The sequence below is a fragment of the Leptonychotes weddellii genome, chromosome 1, assembly GCF_054177405.1.
Source record: "Leptonychotes weddellii isolate Sample4059 chromosome 1, ASM5417740v2, whole genome shotgun sequence".
Lineage (NCBI taxonomy): Eukaryota > Metazoa > Chordata > Mammalia > Carnivora > Phocidae > Leptonychotes > Leptonychotes weddellii.
Window position 1 is genome coordinate 189,439,965 of NC_138369.1, and position 24,246 is coordinate 189,464,210.

A 24,246-nucleotide genomic window follows, 5' to 3' on the forward strand; every position below is an offset into this window, starting at 1 on the left:
CCCACCCCCAGCAGCGTGGCTCCCTAGCTAGGTTGGTACCTGTGGGAGGTCTGGGAGTGATGGGGACCAGCAGCCGTAAAGCCGTCCATCAGTGAGCACTGACAGGCCATCACCGGTCCTGCTAATGAGCTGGGTCTCAGTCGGCGTTCTCCTGGCCCCTGGGTGTAGAGTGAAGCTCGCTTCCTCTCAGAGCTGCCTCAGCTCTCCTGTTCTCCCCGGAGCAGGGGCACCCCATCCTTACCTGGCCTTTCCTCAACCTTGCAAGCACACCTGCCCGAGAGAAATGACGTGGCAGGAGCCCAGCTGCCCTGGGTGCCAGGCCAACCCCACTCCGAAGTTCTGGAGCAGGTTCACAAACTGCGGCCTGGGGACCGAATGTGCCCACCTCCTCTGTTTGTAAGTAAGGTTTATTGGAACGTGGCCTATTCTGGGTGACACAGCCACCTTGGCAAGGTCTTGAGTGAGGGAACAAACCCGGGACGGTGGCCCGTCTGTGGCCTCTGCCTGCAGGGCTCCACGCACCACGATGGTCTGTCCACACTCATGTTTGTGGCGTGCTGGGCCCGCAGGGGTCAGCGTGCTGAACTCTCAGGATGGCATTTGACTTTCGGACAACGGCAGAACCTGCTCTGCTCTCCCGGGGGACCCACTGCTGCTGTTGGCCGCCCCGCACAGGGAGACAGCGCGCCTTTGCTTGGTGCGGCTCAGAAACCAGACCCGGGGGTTGAGCGACCCTGGGACCTCTCTAGAGACAGCCGCCGCTTCTGAAGCCACAACTTGCGAAACCAAATCTGAGTGAGCCGGTTGCTTGCTGGAATTTGCGGGATGAACTGCTTATTATTTTCTGCAGGAAACCGGGATTGGGAGCCTAATGGGTCCCCAAGGGCTCAGATGGCATTTTATGGAAAGAAGCACCTGAAGGGTAAGGGAGGATTGACTGGCTCAGAGCTCTTTGGATGCACACAGGGGGTTTTGGCCTTAGCTTCTGAAACATGACCCGGGTGGCATCGTTGGCCTCCGGCAATGGGGTGATTTCGTCTTTTGGGGAAGGAAGGCGTGTCCTGTCTTCCCGTTCTCTGGGAAGTGCTTCCTGCATAGCAGACTGAAGGCACATTCCCGAGTTGACCGACCTCGGTGATTTAATGGGAGCCACCCACACATGGGAGCCGCTGCAGCCCCCCAAGCCTCTCAGCTGCATTCCCGGCCCTGGCAAAGGCTCATGCCCCGGGGGGAAGACACTTCTGGGGTTGGGCAATGTGGATGGAATGTGGGCTTCTCTGCTGACCTGCTGTGTGACCTTGGGCAGGTCATTAACCCTCTCTGAGCCCTTGCTTCTCGTCTGCAAATTACGGATCGTGTGCACCCAGGGCTGTACTCTGAGCTTCTCCTTCGAGGGCTTGTTTCTACAAAAGGAGACAACTGTGTGCCCCCCACTCAACTGAAGTTATGCTGCTGTGTGTCCCCTGACCCTTGTAGGTGGGACAGACACCGTGTCCCTCTAAAGCATCGTGCGCTAACCTGGGTTTGGGTGCCAGAGCTTTGCCAGCATCCTCTGAGATGGGAAGGCCCGGTGTCCGAGCAGGGTTCCTGTCCTTGTGAGGGAGGGACCAGGCACTGTCCTCTCTGTCTTTGTCTCTTCTCTCCTCTCCTCTCTTGTCTGGGTTTTGCTTTGGTTTCTGGACTGATTGTTTTAGAGACGGGCTGCCCGCACCTTGCGGGGGGCTGATGGGCATTGCTTGGCCCTGCCCCTCTGTGGTTTCTGTCCCTGGGATCCTCTGAGCATCACAACCCCGACCAGAAGCAGCAGGACAAGCCCCCGTGTAAACGAGTGTCCACAGCACACGGAGGAGGAAGCAGGCGGCCCCTCCACTGTGCCCAGAACTGGGCTGGGCGGAGCTCCTGGGCGGGAAGTAGGGCACCTCCATTTCGTATTTCTATAAGGGGACACGTGCAAGGCTCTGCAGCCGAGGACAATTTTGTTACATAAAGACAGAGTTGTACACGTGTGGGACACCCACAAACGCCACTCTACGGGGATTCCTGGTCCCCCAGCACCAGACCGAGGTCCCCAGCTCCAAGTGTGCACGTGGACCCCTGCGGGTCCAGAAGTAGGACAGAGAGGTGACTTCTTCACTTTCCACTGTCGCTTTTGTGATTCTTCTATCCCAAACCTGTGTTTGTTGTTTCTAAGAAAAGCAGGTTTCTGATATTAGAGAGGGGCAGCCCCGAGCTGCGTCTTGCCCCTTCTCGGCTGCCCGACCCTGTGCAGGCCCCTCACGGGAGGACCCCTCCCAGCCAGCCTGCCGCAGGTCCCCTGTCCTTTCAGGCTGTGCTGGGAGCCAGCGTCCCTCCCGGAGGCTCGAGTCCTGAGCCTCACAAGCCTCGCACGACCTGGCCATGTATCGGCGCAGCCAGCCCAGGGGTTCATGGGCAGACCCACCTTCCCACTCGCTTGGTGTAAATGACAAGACCACAGGCTACACCCCAGGGGCCCACCTTCTCCCTTGAAAGGGCCTGCTGCCCCCACAGCCCTGCATCCTTGGTACGCATCCTGGCGAGCACAGCCTGAGTGGGTTGTGCTATTATCTGGTGCACAGTGTGCACCCCGATACCAAGGGACAGGCCCGGGTGCTGTCAGAGGATCCCCCGTGGGCGCTGCCCCGAGGGAAAGGGCCTCTCAGAACCCCGGGATGGAGGGCCGCCCCCAGGCCAGCAGACTGCACTTGGCCTCCAAACGGCCGGTGGCCAGCTCGTGGTCATCTCAGGGACTCACCTGCATCCTCAGGTGGTCCCTGATTCACAGAACAGCCTAAGGGAGGGTTTGCTCGAGGGTAACCCCGGTCCTGACCTGAACCGCCAGGAGGCCAGCCACAAACGAACAGACGTCCGCCCGGCATTAACACTCCTTCGGTGATGTCATGCAGGTCCCCGTGGCCCAGGCCCCGGGGTGCCTGACGGGGGCCCCTGCACCAGGAGCTTGACCTTGCGGAGGAGAAGCCTCTGCTGTCCCCCAGCTTTTCCGTGTGTCTGTCCACCAAGGGGCAGACACAGACTCTATGCTTTGGGGCCCCTCCCCACACTGGTCTCCCTTGGCTCTGGTGCCTGTTAGCTGACCTGAGTCACCTTCGTCCCGGGGGTAGGCATGTGAGCGCCTCCTCCAGACTGCGCATGTGCGCTGTTCCTCTACCCCTCTCCCACCTCGGTGACTGTCAGCCCTCCCCAGGCGACTGTCGCTGTCCGTAATGAGGCAGATCGCAGGGCCACAGCTTGCTGCCTCTCTCTCCTGCCTGAGGAAACTGGTCCTCGGGCACTCCCTGTCCAAATCGAGGTGGCACCTGGTGACCGGTGGGAGTGGAGGTGTCTCATCTGTGAAAGACGAGTAGACCACTGGGCGAGAACTCCCTAGGCCCATGCAGGTGTGGGGGTGCAGGGAGCAGACGGCCAGAACAAGGGGCTCCGTGGGGCGCTTCACTCGCCCCTGTAACCGTTGGGTGTGGGGGGTCAAATACTTCGTTTGCATGATTGTGACCATTGGAGGGTCTGCTCTGAGGATGTTTCTCAGGAACTGAGAAAATGTTTCTGAATTAGGAGCCTTTACCTGTGGTCCAATTGCTTCTATTTTGTTTATAGCACATCGAACAGTCCCCTCGAAGAAAGATTAACGTGGCTCTGTGTGGGGTGTGTTTTCCTTTGATGCAGCTCCCGGATGGAGACTTGGCAGAAATTCCAGAGCAATTTGATGTGGCTGCAAAATGATAAACTCTTAATTCTTAATTAATTAATGCTATTTTAATTATTTAATTATAAGATAATGATATGTGAATCAATTTTACACGAATAGTTTATATGAATATAAAGTATAAATAAATGAAAGAAGAATCATTTGATTAATAAAGGCGCTTGCTCACCGTCATGGGGGCGGAGGCAGCGTGGCGGGTGGCGTGGCCCTGGGTTAAGATCTGTTTACACTGGCTCTGGGGTCCTGGAGGAGGCACCTGCTTCCTTGTCCCACCAGGAGGTGGATTCCTCGTAGGCCAGACACCGCGCGTGCAGAGCTCGGAGCTGCCAAGGGGACCGCGAGAGGCAGCTGAGGAAGGGGGCACATAGGAGGCTGACTTTCTCACCCAGAGCTCGGCATTTTACGCAACGCATGAAAAATCTTGCTTTTAGTCTTGGTTGTGTCTTTAGCGTATTTGTGGGTTTGTCCTTCCTGTGTGGGGGTCGAACCCACGGACCCCACGATGGCTGGCAATGAATGTGATGTGCTTTCTGCAGGATACAAGACCCTCCTGAAAGGGATTTCCGGGAAGTTCAACAGCGGGGAGCTGGTGGCCATCATGGGGCCCTCCGGGGCTGGGAAGTCCACGCTCATGAACATTCTGGCTGGGTACAGGTGAGTAGAGCTGTGCTTCTGACTTGGACGGGGCAAAGCTTCCTCTCTGCGGGGTTGGAGAGTAGCTGCCCAGTCTGTCCTGTCACTTCTTAAGGTTCTGCACAGACTCCGGTGAGGCCTGTGGGGTTGAGCATTAAGAGGCCTTAGGATTGGGGCGCCTCTGTGGCTCAGTCGGTTCAGCGTCCGACTCTTGATTTCGCCTCAGGTCATGATCTCAGGGTCATGAGATCAAGACCCGCATCAGGCTCCGAGCTCAGCGGGGAGTCTGCTTGAGATTCGCTCTCTCCCTCTCCCTGCTCTCTCAAAAAAAAAGATTAAAAAAAATGTAAGGTGAGCAGCAGGAGAACCGTCAGACAGGGGCCCGGGGCTCAGGTGCTCTGGCCTGGGCCTGTGTTAGCCCCCGACGTCCTGCCAGTGTCTTTCCTGGGAGAGCGGCTGGAAAACTGAATCTTTCCAAGTGTTAAATTGCCCTCTTAGATCCTCTGTCCTCCGCTCTCGGGCTCCCATTTGCCAACATTAGCAAATACCGCTAATACTACTAATAATTTCATCTCCTGGAAAAAAAGACGAATATCACCCCTTTCCTTAGGACCTCTGAATTACTCTTTAATGCCAGAAATTAGGATTTTTAAAAACCTCCCATATGACAAGTTTCTGCCTGTTGCATTCACATCAAAAGCTTGCAGCTGATGCCCAGCATCATGGGGGTGCGTGGCAGGGGTGGAGGGCAGACACTTTCAGCACGTCCACGGACCCACAGCCGCTGCCTGGCCGGGGGTGCTCAGGCAGCCTGGGGCCGCCGACCGCTGCCTGGAGGTGCCTGGGCCCCAAGCCTGGCCCCAAGGGTGGCCAGGGGATCCCGGCCCATGCCCTGGAGGAACGAGCCCAAGGTCGCAGTACTGGCCGGGATGAAGTTGGAAACCAGCCGGGATTGCACTGGTCTCCACAGCCCCTTGGTGTTTCTGTGCTCTGGGACGTCTAGGAGGCAGGTCCTCAGGGGGATGCCTGTGGCTTCCGCCCCCTCCCCGGGGCTGAGATGACGCACGGGGAGGGCATGGGGCAGCGCAGATGCACAGTGGGTCTGGGAGGGGGCGCGAGAGAGGGTGGCTGGCGTCTCCGAGATGCACACGCCATGCCCCGATCTATTGAGTGAGGGGACAACTTCCCCTGTGGAGAAGGAGCATCCCCTTGGCCACAGGGGTGCAGGGCCCAGCCCCTCCTGTGAGACACCTGTGCACTGGGAGTCTGCTCCCCTCGTGCCCTCAGGAACTGCTTCTGACCGACACCCTCGGCTGCAGAGTCCTGGCCTTTGGGGCCTTTGGTGTGGCCTTGGCTACTCACGAGATCATTCGGAAGCCAATCTCACAAAGCCCAGCAGAGCCGGGGTGTCCCTCCGACCTGGGGGCCGCAGGTGGGAGCACCCACGAGTATCTCTGCTTATTAGCACCTGTTCCTTAGGGGCTCGGTGCCCCTTCCCCTTTCATCCTGAGCATGTTCTCCACGCAGCTCCGTCCTGCGCGTCCTGGTGCTGTTCTGGGTCGCCCCCTCCATCCCTTCTGGCCCCTTGGCGTCCCTGCCATAAACGGTCCAGCTGGGAAGCTGCTGGGAGGGGCCCCCTCCCTCCCCGAGGCCCTGGAGGAGGAGCTCACCGTGTGCTCTGTGTGCTTGCAGGGAGACGGGCATGAAGGGCGCCGTCCTCATCAACGGCCTGCCCCGGGACCTGCGCTGCTTCCGGAAGGTGTCCTGTTATATCATGCAGGACGACATGCTGCTGCCACATCTCACGGTGCAGGAGGCCATGATGGTGAGCCGCCCCCTTGGCCTGGGCCTGCCCCGGCCTGGCCTCCCTCGTCCCCATCGGACAAAGCAGCGCCCTCTGCGGGTCACCTGCGCACCGGCAGGTGGGGCTCTGGCACCAGGCCTGCTGTTTGGACAGCCTCATCGAAAACAAGGTCCCCACACCCCAGGTTCTCACGGACTCTGGACGGCGAAATCATGGTCAAGTTTGTGAGAAGGCTATTGACCCACCTTCTGTGGGTGACCACCTAGAGGTGGCCACAATCTTACCGCCCATGCGCCATCAGCTGTCCTTACTTATTTGTGGCTCTAGGCCTGAGGTCCCCAACCTGGCGCCTGGGTTGGGGCCCTGAGTGTCCTGTCGTCAGCGCCCTGCCGGCCGGGGTCGGGGGATCGGAACAAGCATCTGCTGCACACCCCCCTGCATCCCAGGCCCCGTATGCACAAAGGCCCGGCCAGTCACCAGGAGCGTGGCAGTGAGCTCGGGGCGCCTGCACGACGGGGTCTGGAGCAGCCCGGACGGCATGTGCTCAGGCTGCTTGCTTTTCTGCCTTCTCCTGGCCTGCTGCCAAAGACCGTGCCCGGCCTCTCGGCCCTCCCCGTTCTCAGCAGTTCTGCCTTACGTCCCTGGTTGATAAACGGGCGTTTGCCTTGGTTTCCCTGCCAAGAGAGGTCTTGCCCTGTGCTTCTGATTTGGACGGGGCAAAGCTTCCTCTCTGCGGGGTTGGAGAGTAGCTGCCCGGCGTTTCATCTGAAGGGCTACTCCAGGGGGTTCTTATCTCAGCAAAGGGATGCAGAGTAAGATGTCGGATACGCGATCTGCCCCCTAACCTGCTCTGCGGGTTGTCCTCATTCGTGTCCCCGGGGACTGAGTGTTCTGGAAAGGGGGAGAACTCTCCACCGGGCTGGACCTCACCAGCAGCCCCGTGCCCGGGGCCCCTAAGAGTGTATCCTGCCTCTACATGGCCATTCTGACTGCAGCACCAGGAGCTCAGGAGGCGTTCAAACAGAACAGCAAATTTAGAAAATTCAAGCTTTGCTGATCCCTGAAGGGCTACTTCACCATTCTCTTGGGCGACCAGAATTGAGCTTCTCAGCCAGTTACTCAACTCAGCACTTGGTTACTTGACTGAGAAACTTCCCTTTGGCTTCCAGCTCGATCACTGCTTTCTTGTGCAGACAAGATTGGTGACAGTCCCCAACCTGTCACCACGCTCTGCTGTGAAGTTCATTTTCAGAATGAAATTAGGTTTTGACCTTGGAGAGTTTTATGATGCCTTTGAAAATCACCTCTCGCTTGAGGGAATACTGCTTTTTGGTTTTGAAGGTCCTGCCACAGGCGTAGGGATGACACTGGACACCTGCACCCCATCCCAGCCACGTGTCAGAACGGCTGTGCATTTCCACGTGCTGTCTCTGACCCTCAAGACCACCAGGCAGACCGCACAGTGACCCTGGGTGTTGCCGAGTGGGCAGCTGGCCCTGCAAGCACCCCAGGCCTGGCCTCTCCCCCAGCTCACCGGCTGGAAAGTGTGCCCATGAGGAAACGGAGCAGTCCCCCTTGTCCTTGTCCCCTGCAAGGCCTTGTCCCCCAAGGTCACCCCCAGAACGGGACAGGCCAGAACCAGGGCCAATACTGGATGTTGATGGCCCCTCGAGTCTCACCAAGCAGTGCCAGGGGCCCCTTGGTGTGCCAGCAAACAGGACCTCAAGCAAAACAAAATGACCACAAAACTGGAGTCCTCACATTTAGCACTGGCCAATTTCTGTGTTGTGAACACTCCACGGTGGGTCATTTTAGTCTGTCGGTGCTTCAACAGGTGGCCCATGGACTTCCTAGATATACAGCAGTGGTCTTCACTGATGGCTGGAGTGTCCCGGTCGGTCGGGTGCCCACACCTGCCTTCCCTCTGGGCACAGCAGAGAAGCCATCTGACATGACAGGAAGCATCCCGGACATGTACTGCTGTCCTGGGCCCTGCCTTTGTGAAGCCCAGGGGGGGTGGGAAGCCCAGACCTCCGAGGGGTGTCCTCTGTAGTGTCAGAGTGAGGTGTGCCCTGCTGACCGCCATCTGTTCTGATCCCACCCCCGGCAGGTGTCCGCACATTTGAAGCTCCAGGAGAAGGACGAAGGCAGGAAGGAGATGGTGAGTGCACCCTTGAGCCACCGGTGGTCCCGAAAGTGCACGAAATCCACTTGGCAAACGCGTGGGGAGGGACTTTGGGCACTGGTTTTGCTTGCTGGTTTATCACCTAGATTTCTGTGCGGGGGACGGTGACATCTCAGTGTGCGCTCCAGCACAGCAGCCGTGGGCCTGGGAGGGGCCTCCTTGCCCCAAGACTATAGACCTCAGCGTGGCCACCAGCCTGCAAGGACGCGGCAGGGAAGCTCAGGTGGCCCGAGCACACCAGCCTGGACATTAGACCAAGCACTCCCTCTGCCCTGTTTGGTGCTCAATATGCTTTATACGCCATTGCTTTTTTTTTTTTTTTTTTATAAAACACTAACAATGAAGATGGTTAGTCATTCCCTTAAAAATAACCACCCTTCGCCCACCCGCACTCACGAGAAGAAATTTGGTTCTTACACATTATTAAGCAGCCTTAAAAAAAAATCAAATAAACAAGTTTCCGGGATGCTGGAGACCTTCTAATCCTCTTCATCCCCCCCTCCCTGGCTCCCCCAAAGCCCAGGGCCCAGGGAGGGTGCCGGGAAGCCCCATGCGGCCCCATGAAGCCCCACGCGGCCCCATGAGGCAGGTGGGACCCGCTTATGTTTACACATCAGCTGGGGGAAACTCAGTTTCCCTCCTCCGCTCCACGGTTGGCCTGGCGCTAGTGGGATTTCCATGCAAGAGTAGAGCTGGGTGAAATCCCACTCGTGCGCGATACCATCTTGTCTTCTAAACCCTTGCAAGACGAGGGTCCAGCAGTGGAATGAGGAGGGTCCACAGGGTTAGAACCAGTAGCGCTACGTGCTCTCTGCTGCAAATCAGAACAATGCGGTGAGCGCACTTAAGAAATATTAATAGCAATTCTATTTACTGCGTCAATTCCCTTTCCTGTGGCGCATAATAGTTAACATGACGTAAATGCGTCATGAAGACAATGCCGGGCATCCTCTCCACCGTGGCCCCATGGCTGGCCACCACCCTTCAGAACCCTCAGGATCAGCCCGGGAGTCCGGGGTCAGCCGTCCTGGACAGGAGGGAGAGGGGCCCACGACCACTGTGTTGTTGGGTGCCTCCTGGGGAGCTTTTATTCTGAGGTCCAAAGGGATGAAATGGATTACTGGAACCCAGACGTGGCAGGTGTGGGGACCATGCCATCGGGTGGCCGGCCAGGGTCTTGGGGAGGCCACGGGAGCCCATTCTGCCTGCTCTAGCAGAAGGGACAGGGGCGAGACTGCCTTCTTGGTAGGGCGAGGAGGTGTCTCCGGCGGGCCTAAGACTCGGACATGAAGACAGCCGTGCGCTGTTCTCAGCTGGGTTTACAAGAGCAAAGACATCGAGTCAACGAGGGTCTTCTTGGTTGACTGCATGACTAAGTCCTCCCATGGGAGGGCAAGCCTTGCCCCTCTCCAAATTCATCTGCTGCTGGATTGAACAAGGCGGTAAGCCTTCCTTGTGGGGCCTGGAGCTGGTCTTGGGTCCTGCACATGCTTCTCACTGGAAGCCCCCGTTCCAGGCCTCAGCCAAGTGTAGGGCCCGTCTCTCCCAAGAAAGCATCCGCAGGATTCTGTGGTTATTTCAAGGATGAAACAGCGGCCGAGTGCCTGCCCTGACTCATTTCCCTCGAATCTAGGCTGTGGTTGTTTGTAACTCGTGGAAACAATAGAATGGAATGTTCTAGTAGGTAACGGAATGTGTTGTCGACAGCCTTCCTTGGTTCCCAGAAAAGCAGCCTCAGCCCTCGAGGGTTCTCAGAAGGGGCTTGCTCGGGAGCGAAGTCTCCCAGGGCTGAGACATTGTTCTTTCTGACTAGTTTTAAAACAAAACCAACCTGCAGAGCATCACTCTTGAGAGAATGCTGGAGAAATGGGCTGGACGGGGCAGGGGAAGGGCCGGCACTGACATTTGCCTCCACCTCCAGCATCCTGTCCGTGGGGGCCGAGGGCACGTGAGGCGGGGTGCACCCGGCCACAAGGAGGGAGCCCCGAGAGGACAGAAGGCGGAAGGGAGTGGGCATATGCCGAGGCGTGGGGGGGCCCAAAGGCAAGCCTGGAGCGACCGGAGTGACTCTTCGTTCTGCAAGTGTGGCCTGTGGTTCCAGAAGACCGCACAAGCTTGGTGGCTCTGGGAAAGCCAACAGATGGCGTCTGCAGGGGAAGGAGACTGTGCCAAAGAGCCCTCCCCACCTGCCCCGCCTTGCTGGCCCTTCCCAGGCAACCTCGCTGACCTTTCCCGGTTGGGATCCCTCAGATGCAGTGCATTCTAGAAGGGCAGCGGATTGGGTTTATAGATCAGCAAGGAAAATGCCTAGTGGGATTCGGACCCAGGTCTGTCGGACCCGACTGCCCCCTGGCCCGTGGAACAGTGGTGCCCTGGCTCATCCTGTCACCCAGGCTGCATTTTGTCCTGACTGTGCATCAGTAACTCAAGAGCTGGAGTGGAAATTTTCTTCCCTGTGAGTTCCTACTCCTTCTGGATGACCTCATCTCCCCAGAGAAACCACTGGCCTGAGGTCCGTCCCCAGGGGCTGGGATGGTGGCCAGGCGTGTTCTTGCGGGAAGTCCAAGAAGGCTGGCCCTGGGAGGTGAGCCTGGGGTGGAGGTGGGGCGGGCTGCTGCGGAGCCCCACTGCCCCGGGGGGCTGCCTCCAGGAAGACACCTGAAAACCACGCTCAAGTCTGCTGACTTCTGTTCCCCGAGTCAATACTGGATCAATGACCTGGAGTGGACACGGAGGCTTAGTCACAGTGGACTGTTTATATCCTGGTGCCCAGCCTGCTTCCCGGGAGGAAGGGGGGCATGGGCAGGGCCCTCGTGGAAGGAGTGACTGCGTCAAGCCATTTCCTGGCCTTGTTGCCCCATCAGAGCCCTGGTTCTCCCATGACGAGTGCCAACGGGTGGCTTTCCTTCTCCCTGAAGGCCTGGCCGGTGTGGCATGGGTCTGCGGGTGCCATGGGCCCTGCTCAGAGTGCCATTAACAGCTGCTGATAATCACAGGGCTTCCTCTGGCCAGGCTTTATGCCACATGTTTTCACTGCTTCTCCCATGTTGCCGTCATGATGGCCCTCCCCTTTGTGCTGCTCAGACACCTGATCATCCACTGGCTGTGTGTCTGCACATGGTGGTTGAGCACCTTCCCGGGCCCCCCGTTCTGCACATGGTCATTGAGCACCTTCCCGGGCCCCCCCGTTCTGCACATGGTCATTGAGCACCTTCCTGGGCCCCCCGTTCTGCACATGGTCATTGTCACCTTCCTGGGCCTGAGCGAGGCTTACAAGGGTGGGAGCCTGCCAGGTCACCAGCAGGAGGCAGAACGGGGCCTCCAGTCCCAGCAGGCCTGGGTCCAGCACTGCTCCCCAGCCTCCTGGCCCCAAACCCAGGAACTCGAACTTGGAAAAGCACCTTCCCACTTGGCAACAGGCAGCCTGGGATGGGCCCCGATAAGCAACCCCATCCGTGTGTGTCCATGAGTGGGCTGGGGGGGGGCGGCAGGTGTTTCCAGGTGGTGAGGTGTGGCGGGTAGTCCCTGATGACACTGGCTCTGCTGCTCCCCCAGGTCAAAGAGATCCTGACGGCTCTGGGCTTGTTGTCTTGTGCCAACACGCGGACTGGGAGCCTCTCGGGCGGCCAGCGGAAGCGCCTGGCCATTGCCCTGGAGCTGGTGAACAACCCTCCTGTCATGTTCTTTGATGAGCCCACCAGGTAATCAAGAGCAGCGGAGGGAAGAGCCCTGCCCTCTCCACCAGCAGGGGCCCCTGGAGTTGCCTCCAAAGGGGGAGGCATGTGCTCTGCCTACCCATCTTTTTCTCTGTCCTGGGGTCCCAGAGCAGAGGCCTGACTTCCCACCCTCTCCCTGTCTGACTCTAGAAGACATGACAGGCTCAGGCCTGTAGGATGGACCTCCCCACTGTGCTGTGAATATGGGGTACGGTTTGGGGGGGTCCCACAGGCATCTCACGGTGCCCCTTGCCTTGCAGTGGGCTGGACAGTGCCTCCTGCTTCCAGGTGGTCTCCCTGATGAAAGGGCTGGCTCAAGGAGGGAGGTCCATCATCTGTACCATCCACCAGCCCAGCGCCAAGCTCTTCGAACTCTTCGACCAGGTACGTGCGGTGATAGCCCAGGTGATGCCAAGTCCCAGGGACTCACAGCTTCCTGTCCGTTCCTGGGGGTGTCTTCATTTTTGAGTGGCCTTAAGTGTTGTGTTTCAGCGGACTCTGGAGTCATAAGCAGCTAAGGTGGCAGGGCAGGAGGGTAGAAAGAGCTGACCAGTGTTCTCCCTCTGGGGAGGAGGGGTCTGATATTACTAAAGCTTCATTTTCCACCCCCACCCCTGTAACAATGGGGGAACACCTGTTTTACAGAATTAAATGGCAGCTTATCATATGTGTACAATATCATTTCTTTTATAAATCATAGGTTTTGACATTATAAGTAAAAAAAAAAAAAAAAAAAAAAAGGGCCCAGGGATGAAATGTGTACAGCTTCAGAATCTTTCCTAGCAGATGGTTGGTGTGAGGGTGAAGAAAAGCAATATATTAAAGTAATGCCTGTCCATATGATATCTTCCCTGACTTTAAGTTCCCTTTGAACTTTAACATTTTGGGGAGGTAACATAAAGCTCTCCTGAAAGAAGGAGAAATTGACTGATGGATGGGTGCATGGGTAGGTGGGTGGGTGGATGGATGGATAAATAGAAGGTGGAATAAGTGGTGGATGGATGGGTAGATAGGTGGGTGGATGGATGGAAAGATGGATGGATAGATGGAGGGTTGAATGGGTAATGGATGGATGGGTGGATGGATAGGTAAATGGGTGGGTGAGTGGATGGATAGAGAGTTGGATGGGTAGTGGTTAGATGAATAGATGGATGGATGGATGGGTAGATGGAAGGTTGAATGGGTGGTGGATGGATGGGTAGATGGAAGGTTGAATGGGTGGTGGATGGATGAGTAGATGGAAGATTGAATGGGTGGTGGATGGATGGGTGGTTGAGTGGGTAGGTGGGTGGATGGATGGATGGAAGGTTAAATGGGTAATGGATGGATGGGTGGATGGATAGGTAAATGGGTGGGTGGGTGGATGGATAGAAGGTTGAATGGATAGTGGTTGGTTGGATGGATGGGTGGGTGGATGGATAAATGGGAGGATGGATGGATGGGTAGATGGAAGGTTGAATTGGTGGTGGATGGATGGGTAGATGGAAGGTTGAATGGGTGGTGGATAGATGGTGGATGTGTGGGTGGGTGGGTGGATGGGTGGAAAGATGGATGGATGGATGGATGGATGGGAAGGTTGAATGGGTGGTGGATGGATGGATGGATGGACGGATGGATGGATAAATGGGTGGGTGGGTGGATGGATAGAAAGTTGAATGGGTAGTGGTTGGATGGATGGACGGATGGATGGATGGGTGGATAAATGGGAGGATAGATGGATGAGTAGATGGAAGGTTGAACGGGTGGTGGATGGATGGGTGGTTGAGTGGGTGGGTGGTTGGATAGAAAGATGGATGGGTGGATGGAGGGTTGAATGGGTGGGTTGGATGGATGTGTAGATGGAAGGTTGAATGGGTGGTGGATGGATGGGTGGATGGGTGGATAAATGGGAGGGTGGATGGATGTGTAAATGGATGGGTAGGTGGGTAGACAGAAGGTTGAATGGGTGATGGATGGAGGGCTGGATGGATTGGGAGCTCCTGTTGCTTTACAAAGGAGGACAAGGTTGATGTTCTCCCTCTCTTTACTTTTTTCTAGCTTTATGTCCTTAGTCAAGGACAATGTGTGTACCGGGGAAAAGTCTCAAATCTTGTACCATACTTGAGGGATTTAGGTCTGAACTGCCCAACCTATCACAACCCAGCTGATTTTGGTAAGTAGAGCCTTAACCAGCTGGAGGGGAAAGAAAGGGGCTCTTTTCCACTCTTGGTGGGTTTCTGCTTTTACCTGAAGCCCCCAAATCTTGAATATTCTACACATGGCTCAACTGCCATCCTGTGGTGAAGCTTTTAAGAACAAATTAGAGGTTTTCTTTCCTCCAGAGATCTGGGAACTAGAACAAGGACGTTGTTGTTAGGAGCCATTTTTCCTAATGCTTTGCTGTGTTACGTTTCTGATTTAAAGGAAGGTATTTCTGAAAATAAATAACCTTTAAAAATAAAAAATGACCCTCTTACATTGATTAACCAAGTTGTTAAAATGCGGATTTAAATTTCCACCAAACATAACAAAAAAGGTGAAGCTCAGAGTCCAGAGATCAAGTTGATGATCTGAGCTCCTTCTCCTGAGTTGGAGGTCCTGAGGTTGGCAGTGAAGTACGCCGTGTCCTTGAGATGTAGGAGCCCACCCCTGCATGCTGGCGTTGCTCCCAGGTGCCTCCCCGGCCATGCCCTCTAGGGTGTTGATGCCGCTGCTGCTGGCCATCACTTTTCCCCCACCACCGGGTCTCCGGGCCCAGCACCCTTCCTCCACACCATGCCCCACACATCTATCAGCAAACCTCACAGCCTCTCCAGGCCGTGTCTCCAAAACCAAGTCTCCTCCACTAGGCTCTGCAAGCCAGGGAGGCAGGAACCCCTCTTGCCTTCTCTTTCTCTCAAGCTTCATATTTACTAGGCCGCCAAGTGCTTGACACCCCCCACCCAGTCCCATCCCCCCTGCCCCGGCCCCTGGGCTGGGGTCCAGTCTTTGCTCGCACATCCTGTCTGCCCGAGGCTGCTGCAAGATTGCCCCACAAGCCGGGTGGCCTAAATCAGCAGAAATTCATCCTGTCGCAGTTCTGGGGCTGGAAGTCAAGGTGTGGGCAGGGCCGAGCTGCCTCCGAGGGCTCCAGGGGAGGGTCCTTCCTGCTCTTCCAGCTCCTGGGGGCTCCGGTGTGCCTGGGCTGGTGGCTGGGCCACCCCAGTCTCTGCCCATGTCCTCAACATGGCTTTTTTCTCTGTGTCTCTGGGTGTCCTCTCCTCCTCTTGTAAAGACACCAGTCATGGGACTCGGGGCCCACCCTAAATCCAGGATGATTTCATCTCAAGATCCATAACAAATTATATCTGCAAAGAGCATTTTCCAAATAAAGCCACATTCTGAGGTTCCAGGTGGACATGAATGGCGGGGGCATCAGCCTTTCTCATCCATGTTTTTCCCCCAAACATCTGGCCACAGCACTGCTGGGATTCCATATCTCTACATCATCATCCCCCAAATTGTGTTCCTTGAGACACAGTTCCCAGGCCAGGCTCTGTCTTCTGAGAAGTGGGTCATGACGGTGAGGGGGGCACACAGTGGACAGGAAGGGGCTGAGGGGGAGGGAACCCTCAGCTAAAGAGAGGCTTTGGCGTGTTGCAAAGGTAGTGGATGGAGCCAAAGATTGTCACACACCTGTTCCCCAGAGAGAGAAGGCAGGCAGGGACAGGGGCTGCAGAGGAGGGGCAGAGCAGGGAGGGCCTGCAAAGAGGAGAGGACCTAGGGGGTAGGAAACCGGGCACATGGGACTGTGGGAAGGTCTCATGAAGGGGAGAGTGTACCCTTCTGGCAGCTTCTAGTCCCTCTGCGTCACTGGAGAGAGGGCGGGAGGGGAGAGGGGCCGTTTGGAACATGGTGGAGCAGGGTGGGTGTGAGTGAGCAGGTGAGCTGGCCGTGCTGGGCCCATGTGGCATCACTGATGATGATGTTCTCTTGTGGCAACATGTCCTGGTTTACGACAGGATCTAGGAGGGCTTGGCCGCCTCGGTTCAGGCTCAGGGAAAGCAAATAGCTGGTGTGGCCAGAAGGCAGGGCCAGAAATTCGAAGCCGCGGACTTTGGGCTTCAGCAAGGATGTCAGTGAGGGGAGGGGCCGTGGGAAGGAGGCGTGTGAGACCGCAGGCCGCGGGCCCGAAGGGGCAGCAGTCGTGTGGGCTGTGGAACCAGGGGCCACGGAGAGGCCGTGGGATCCAGAGACGGGGTCAGTGGAGGACACACTCCCTGGAGACTGTGAGGTGGGGCTGAGGGTCCCAAGCGGGCTGGTGGCTCTGGGCCCCTCGCCATGGTCCTGAAGAACTGTCACTGCGCCCATCACTCTTGCCTGAGCCCATAGTGACATGCAAGCCCCCTCCGGCTCATCCCTTGGCTCCAATCCTGGGGCTTGAATGCCCAAGGCAGGCATTCAGTAACCATCACTGGGTGAATAAGTTAATAGATGCACGAGTCCTCAGGCTCCCTGGCATTGCCATCTGAATTCACATTTCTAGGATCCTGATGTGACACCTGGCCTTGCTGGGGGTTTTGGAGCTGACGAAATTTCGGTTGTGGCGTGATCTTATCCTATCATGCAGCATCCATATAATCCGCTAAAAGGACTCCCGCAAGGCTCACTGCTGTGTTGTTGCAAAATGACCAAGGCCTGGGGTCACGTTAGCGACAGGGGGCTCCCCCCTGGAGGGGGGTGCTGGGACTGACCCGTCTGTGTCTCCCACAGTCATGGAGGTCGCGTCCGGCGAATACGGCGATCAGAACGGCCGCCTGGTGAGAGCCGTCCGGGAGGGCATGTGTGACTCCGACCACAGGAGAGAGCCTGGGGGGGATGCCGAGGTGAACCCTTTTCTTTGGCACCGGCCCTCTGAAGAGGTAAAGCAGGCAAAACGATTGAAGGGGTGGAGAAAGGTAATGCAAAGCCCTGGCCCCCCACGGGATGGCTGCATGCTGCGCCTTGCGCCCTGCCGCGTGGGGGCTCTTGCTCAGCCGGGGGGAGCTGCGTCCTGGGCTGGAGGCTCACGACTCCCCCTTCCCGTGTGTGTCCGCAGGACTCCACCTCCACGGAGGGCTGCCACAGCTTTTCAGCCAGCTGCCTCACCCAGTTCTGCATCCTCTTCAAGCGGACTTTCCTCAGTATCATGAGGGATTCGGTAAGGCTGTGGGCCAACGTTCTTTCAGGACAGAGGGAGCTGCAGGGTTATTTTCAGTGTGTTCATCCTGCCTGAGCACTCAGGCTATTTTCCCTGCATTTGCATCAGTCAGCTTTCCCTCCACGGTGCTGCCGTGACAAACAGTCCCCAGTGGCTGTGACAGTAAATACGTATGTTGTGCTGGTGTGTTGTGCGTTGGCCGCTGTGGCTGGTGGCCCCGCCCCATGTGTCTCATCCTGGGACCCAGAGTGGAGTCACGGCTCCCTTTCTGGAACATGACAAAGGGCAGCCTGTCAGAGTTCCTGCTGGAGGCGGCAAACCTGGTCTTGTGCCCGCTTTTGTCTGGCCAAGCCCAAGTGGGAGTGTGCCCCTCTCTCAAGGAGGCCCTGGGGGCCTGGGCACGGGCAGGTGCACAGAGCCCCGTCGGGCAGCAGGCGGTGAGTGACTGCAAGCCATGATCCTGTCCACCCATCACAGTGGACAACCTGGCAGGCTCCCTACCGAGGGGGGCTGAGTGCCCAGGGGGGCCTCTGGGACCTGCTTTGAATGTTGGGGGGCTTGTAGCTGCCCAGGCCAGAGCACTCCGAGGAGGGACCTCGGGCGTATCCATTCTCTGCCCCCCAGCACTGTTTCACCTGACCCCTCCTCTGAAGGTAGACTGCCCTTCGTGCCTTCTGTGGAGCATAGCAATTGCTTCTGTTTTAACAGCAGTAAACTGCTGTGTGTGTGTGTGTGTGTGTGTGTGTGTGTGAGAGCGAGTTGGTTTAGGGTTGGGGCTTGTTTTTCTGGAGAAGAAATCAGGGACCAATGTCTCCAAAGCCTCAGCCTCGAGGTCTTTGCCGACCGCCATGCACGTCAGCGAGAACCGTGTCTGCCCCCCAGGTCCTGACGCACCTGCGGATCACGTCTCACATTGGAATCGGCCTCCTCATCGGCCTGCTATACCTGGGGATTGGGAACGAAGCCAAGAAGGTCCTGAGTAACTCCGGCTTCCTCTTCTTTTCCATGCTGTTCCTCATGTTCGCCGCCCTCATGCCCACCGTTCTCACGTGTGAGTGCCTGACCCTACCCCCGCCCACCAACGGGGGACCGAGGTCTTGGCTCGGCCAATAGATGAGTTTTCTGACAAAGAAAGTCATGGTCTTTTGAAGTATCATTTTCTTTGTTGACAGGGACTATCATATTTTCTCTTAGACAAGAAAATACATACCATGTTTAAGCCAAAGGAATTAATCACTAATGGAGAAACTGTGAGCATTGTGGAAGGCTGACGAGAGAGAGATTTCTAAAAAGTTTTCTAATCAGGAACACCTCAAATCTTATTGCTAACCTATTACCTCATTCACTTATTAAGCCAGCCTGCTGTGGCCAAGTTTGAGAGTGGATAAAGCTATTCTAGATGGATTTCCATGCAGTTCCAGATGGTTTACAGAGCACGCTGCCCTAGCTCGCTCTGGGCTGACAGTAAACTCCAGCATAAAACTTGCCCCAATGTCGCCTCCCTAAATGGCCCTGCATGCTGAGGACCAGCTTGGGGGTTCTTGCCCATGGAAGGAATCGCACTGGTTAGTGCTGAGCTTAGCAGGAAATCCTTGTGCGAATCACTACAATAATGCTCAGCATCCGAGTAGATGTTCTCCGCACTTCGATTGTGTGCCCGGTGACCCTTTGGGTTATGAACACGGTCGGCAGTTTTCCCGGGCTGGTGAATCGTTCCGTCTGTCTTATCTCCGTCTCTGAGAGCCGCTCACATGGCAGGTGGGCATCGTGGCCTCCAGCTCAGCACACGCATGCCTGTGCGGATACCCGGCTGGCGGGCTGTGTCTGCCTGACCCCTTTGCCCTCCTTCTGTCTCCTAGTTCCCCTGGAGATGGGAGTATTTCTTCGGGAACACCTGAATTACTGGTACAGCCTGAAGGCCTACTACCTAGCCAAGACCATGGCCGACGTGCCTTTCCAGGTGCGTTAGTGAAGGGGCAAGTGTTCTCCATCATTCCCTGTAGACGGGGCTGGAGACACCGTGTCCGTGAGGGGTGACGGGCCTGTGCTTACAGATCATGTTCCCGGTGGCCTACTGCAGCATCGTGTACTGGATGACGTCGCAGCCGTCCGACGCCGTGAGGTTCGTGCTGTTCGCCGCGCTGGGCACCATGACGTCCCTGGTGGCACAGTCCCTGGGTCTGCTCATTGGAGCCGCATCCACGTCCCTGCAGGTACCAGCTGAGGACACAGCACGGGGTGGGGGGGTGGAGGGGCTCCCTTCTCCACCTGGGCCAATGCGGCCGGGGCCCCTCCTCCCTAAAACGCCGCCTCCTAATTCTGCCCTGACTTCCCAGATTGGCTTCAGCAGGTCGCTGCCCGGGGAAGGAACCGCACCGCGGCGGCTGGTCGGGGTTGGCACAATGACAACAGCAGGTGTCCGTGGCCTTCGTGCCTGCCAGGCGCTGTTCCCAGCACTGTCCTCATCATAGCTCATTGCTCCCCGGCAGCCCACAAGCTAGGGTGGTGCTATCCCCATTTTGTAGTGGGGGAGACTGAGGCCCAGAGAGGCGATGTGACCTGGTCAGGGTCGTGTGGCTGGCTCCGAGTCCAAGCTCTCAACGCCTATGTTTTGTTGCCTCTGGGGGATCCGCTCCGCCATCCCTTGGCCCTCTAACGGCAGCCTGCGCCCCTACCCTGACCCGGGGCTTCACGTGCCCCCCAACCTGCCAACCCCCACGTGTGCACTGCGGCGCCTGCAGGGTGCTCAGGTCAGCTCTGTCCCCCACCACAAAGCCACAACTCTGGTGAATCGTGTGCCCCTCAGGCCTTCCACCACACGCCCTCCCCTGTCGCTGCATGTGATGGACTCTCCGTTTCCGTCTTCAGAGCCCCCTGCCAGGGACCACTGGGCCCCTCATCCGTGGGTAGGCATAGCGATGGTGTGCATGGGGTGCATCGGGAGGCCGTGGAAAGTGCTCGGCCCCACCAGCCGCCGCGAGAGCCCAGGGAAAGGTGCTCTTTGCTGCTTCCTCCCTCGGACACGGCAGCAGCACCTGACTGTCCACTCCTCCGGATGCCGTGCCGCAGCCTCATCGTTGTTCCCCTTGGTCCCTGCCTCCTGCAGGAGGCTCTCTCTTCGCCACCCCCCCGCCCCCAGCTGGGGCCCGCTGCTCTCTGCGCGGAGACAGGCTGCAGGTTGGAAGACAGGGGCCCTTAGTGCCATCCTGGCCTTGTGTGACCAGCCGGGAGCCCCGGCCCTTTCCCAGCTGCTGGTGACTCTCCCCAGACGCGTGGGATATGGCCTCCGGGGGACACCTGAGGAAACTGGGCAGGATTCCCACCTGCTGCCCCTGAGCACGTCCCCTGTGTGCCCCCCAGGTGGCGACCTTTGTGGGACCCGTGACGGCCATCCCCGTCCTCCTCTTCTCGGGGTTCTTCGTCAGCTTCGACACGATCCCGGCTTACCTGCAGTGGATGTCATATATCTCCTACGTCAGGTAGCGTGTCTGGAGACTCTGATCGCTCGGGAGCTCTGTGTGGACCAAGGGAAGGGACCAAAGCCACTTCCTAGCCACCAGCTAAATGCCAGCATGATGCTTTGCACCATGAGTCCGAGACTATTGATGCCTTTCACTTTTTCCCAAGTCTGGTGTGTCCGCACCCTCTCGAACACACATGCACGCACACACACAAGGATAAAATAAATACTAGCAATTTATGCCTTGAAGAAGCGGCGGTGGACCCCCGTCTTCTGCCCGTTTTGGAGGACTGCCGTGGGGGGTGTGTTTCCATCTTACCAACCTCCTCCCTCTCTGGAATGAACAGCGCTCATTACAAGGTTCTGACTCTGTGTAAATCCGGTGGAAACCAAGTCCTGTTTTAAACATCTTAATATCTTTGAACAAGAGCATCCTGGCCCCCGGGCGCCGCGGCGCTCGGACCTCATTCTCTCTGCTCCGGGTCCTGGCGCCTCGGCCTCACCGAGCAGCGCCCATCTTCAGTGCTCTTCTCCCCCAGCTGTAGCAATCCCACATGACACACAAGATCCGAAGTTGGGAACAAGCTTTCTTTTTCTAGAATGTCAGTTCAGACCCAGATGTATTGTTCAGGAAAACAAAATCAAAACAAAGCACCCGCACAGAGTTTCAGCAATCTGTGTGTGGTCCAACGCCAAGAAATCAGAAACCCATGTCTTTCTTCTCAAAATTGGTATTTTTTTCTGACGCTGTGGGGCTGCCCCGGAATGAGAGACGGTGCAGAAGGGTTTTACTGAAATGCTCTATAGTCCTTCGAAGGCTATCAGATCCTTTATTATATCCAACTGTTAAAAAATATATCAGGCGATCAAAGAGCCTTCCAATTCGTTTCCCCCACTGAACAAATACCTACTCTTCGTTCAGTTTGGTTTTGTGGGTAGAGGCTCTGGAGGAAACAAAATTTGGGAAAACCTTAGCCAAGCCGTTGGATGTGTTTGTCTTGGGAGGCTAGGAAGTATTTCCGTGAAGACGGGTCTCGGGGAGGGAGGGTGGCCGCACTGCGGATTACGGACAGGGGGACCCTGTTTCCCTCGGCAAATGGAGGTGGGCGCAAGGCCGCGGGGTCCCCTGGTCACGGGGAGGGCCTTGCTCACGGCCGGTGCCTTCCTCCGCAGGTATGGGTTTGAAGGGGTCATCCTGTCCATCTACGGGCTGGACCGAGAGGACCTGCACTGTGGCATCGACGAGACGTGCCACTTCCAGAAGTCGGAGGCCATCCTGAGGGAGCTGGACGTGGAGGACGCCAAGCTCTACCTGGACTTCATCGTTCTGGGTATTTTCTTCATCTCCCTGCGCCTCATCGCCTATTTCGTCCTGAGATACAAAATCCGGGCAGAGAGGTAAAAACACCAGAGTGCCAGGAGACACGGACGTAGACATCACGGCCCAGGGCCCCTTGTAGAGCCGCAGAGACCGCTGCTACCCAGCCCCCGGCAGCGTGCTCAGTCCGCGGGCATCGTGCCGCCCGTCCACGCCCAGCCAGCTCGGCGCCTCTCTCCTTCTCCCTTTCTGGCTTCACCTGGGAAGAAGGTGTAGAAAGGCGTCGCATCCTTGTGCAGAATTTAACACGGCGGCGGCCGGGCACGCAGGAGTGGGCAGCAGAAGGGCGGCCGGGAGGCCGGGGGTGGCCCCGTCTCGGGACTGTCCCTGCCGTCCTACGGTTTTGCCTCCTTCTCCAGGGAGAAGTCAATTTCCAAGCCAAAAGCCGATAACTCTCATTCATTTTAAGAAACTATCTTTTTAGTACTTTTAAAGGAAATTATTCAGGGTAAATAACACACTTTGCTTAGAGACACGAGGGGCTTAACTAAGGCGCGGAGCTGGTCTCGTTTTCAGGCAGACCTTGGGACAGGCGTGGGCGCAGTGCCCCGGCAGAGAGAAGGCTCTGGGGCTGCACGCGTTCCGAAAAGTTGTACAGAAAGCTGGAGGGTGACATTGGCCAACCTTCCCAAAGTCTTTTCTCCCCCCCACCCCGTGCTGCTTATTTTAAGCAAAAAATATATTGTTTATTTCTTCCTAACTTTCTGAACACCTTAATTTCGCCTAAAAAGTGTCTAGAAGATGAGCCTTGTTGATTTTTTGCACACATGTCCCTCTCCTCACGTATCACATCGACTACCTCCGCGGGAGCTGGGAGAGCTTGGGGGGCAGCAAAGCCAGGGGGGCCGGGGAGGGAGCCGCCAGCGGCGGGGTGGGGGGGCGCACTCAGACCTCACGGCCTCCGAGGCCTCGCAGGCAATGGGCACAGTCCGAGTGGCTCGGTCAGACGGTGCGCAGGGTCACGGGCGAGGCCACCTCCCGAGCCGTGTGTCTGTGACATCCCTGCCTTCTCCATGCTGGGCCCCTGTGGATGTCACAGACCAGAAGCTCCTTCTTCCCAGCAACAGAATCACAGAAGGAAATCCCTGCAGGGCAGGAGCGGCGGGCACATCTGCGGGGTGAACGGCCTCTGGCTTGGCACTGGCCCCTGGGGCGCCTACCAGCTGTCAGAGGTGGTGCGACCGCAGGGGGAGGTCAGAGGAGGCCAAGGGGGGAAATGGAGTTGCTCCCCGCTTGGAATCTCACTGCCCAGGGGCTGGGGTCTCCCAGAGATGGACTGTTTTCTGCACATGTTCATGCCCTGTCTGCACCTGTCTCCTCCGTGAACAACAGCGCTGCGTGATCTCCAAGGCCGCTGTCAGCTCGAAAGGGGTCTTTGACTCCTCAGTTTTGTTCCCAAAGCTTCTATTTCCCACTTTAAGAGAATGGAAAGAGTTCGATTTTTACTCACATACCGATTTGACTCGCAGATGCTTAGCGATCCCTTTTTCAGCCTTCCATCCTTTGTAGTAAACACACTGGAGCGTATTCAACTGTAACTTTGAGTTTTGCTGTTCTGTACAAATGTGGCATTACCTTCCGGATCAGGTCATTTACCCAGGATCTAACTTAGGCTTTATAAAGAGTCTTCATTGAGTTTCAAGATAGATTTGCCTACAAGATGTCACCGGTAGGAAGACCCACCTAGGAACAGCCTGGTGAAATAGAGGGAGGGGCGAGGGGATGGATGTGATCACAGCAGATGCCGTCAGTACTTAGAGACCTCTTGCCCTCTGTGACCCTGCAAGGACCAGCTAGCCTGGAGCCACGCTGCAGGGCTGAGGCCACCCTCCCCCGCCCCCCAACAGGCAGCTCATGTTGTATGCCCTGAGCCCACCGTGCCGTGTCTCAGCCACTTGGGAAGGAAACAGTGAGATCCCTCGAGATTGAAAATCTGGTTTCCAAGTCTACCTGCACCCTCAGAAGGGATCATTTCCCTAGGAGCTCATGTTGCCTGCATTTCAATTTTCCACTGTTAATAAATTACATTCATCCCCTTAATAGATGAGGAACTGAGTCAGGGGCCGATATTGGGGGACGTGAGGGCTGTCGGCTGCTTCAAGGGAGACACATACGCAAAGTAATACGGGAATTTTTGAAGAGCGCTAACTGGTGTGTGGCGAGTATGCCGAGT

The 24,246-nt window shown here is 56.9% G+C and overlaps 1 protein-coding gene across 2 annotated transcripts in view; it reads left to right on the forward strand.

Moving 5' to 3' along the window:
- The window catches only part of ABCG1 (ATP binding cassette subfamily G member 1), a 52,940-nt gene extending 30,167 nt beyond the window's left edge, over window positions 1-22,773 (forward strand). The window contains exons 3-15 of one of the 2 annotated variants that reach the window (XM_081800353.1): window positions 4,276-4,393; window positions 6,065-6,197; window positions 8,287-8,337; window positions 11,917-12,062; window positions 12,338-12,461; window positions 14,115-14,229; window positions 16,809-16,993; window positions 17,134-17,235; window positions 18,118-18,286; window positions 19,095-19,195; window positions 19,290-19,448; window positions 20,596-20,714; window positions 21,869-22,773. In XM_081800353.1, the coding sequence (XP_081656479.1) occupies window positions 4,276-4,393; window positions 6,065-6,197; window positions 8,287-8,337; window positions 11,917-12,062; window positions 12,338-12,461; window positions 14,115-14,229; window positions 16,809-16,993; window positions 17,134-17,235; window positions 18,118-18,286; window positions 19,095-19,195; window positions 19,290-19,448; window positions 20,596-20,714; window positions 21,869-22,097 (1,751 nt within the window). In that variant the 3' untranslated portion in view covers window positions 22,098-22,773. The remainder of the gene's footprint in view (window positions 1-4,275; window positions 4,394-6,064; window positions 6,198-8,286; window positions 8,338-11,916; window positions 12,063-12,337; window positions 12,462-14,114; window positions 14,230-16,808; window positions 16,994-17,133; window positions 17,236-18,117; window positions 18,287-19,094; window positions 19,196-19,289; window positions 19,449-20,595; window positions 20,715-21,868) is intronic. The other variant, XM_081800361.1, reaches the window with a different exon arrangement.
- The last annotated feature ends 1,473 nt before the right edge of the window (window positions 22,774-24,246 follow it).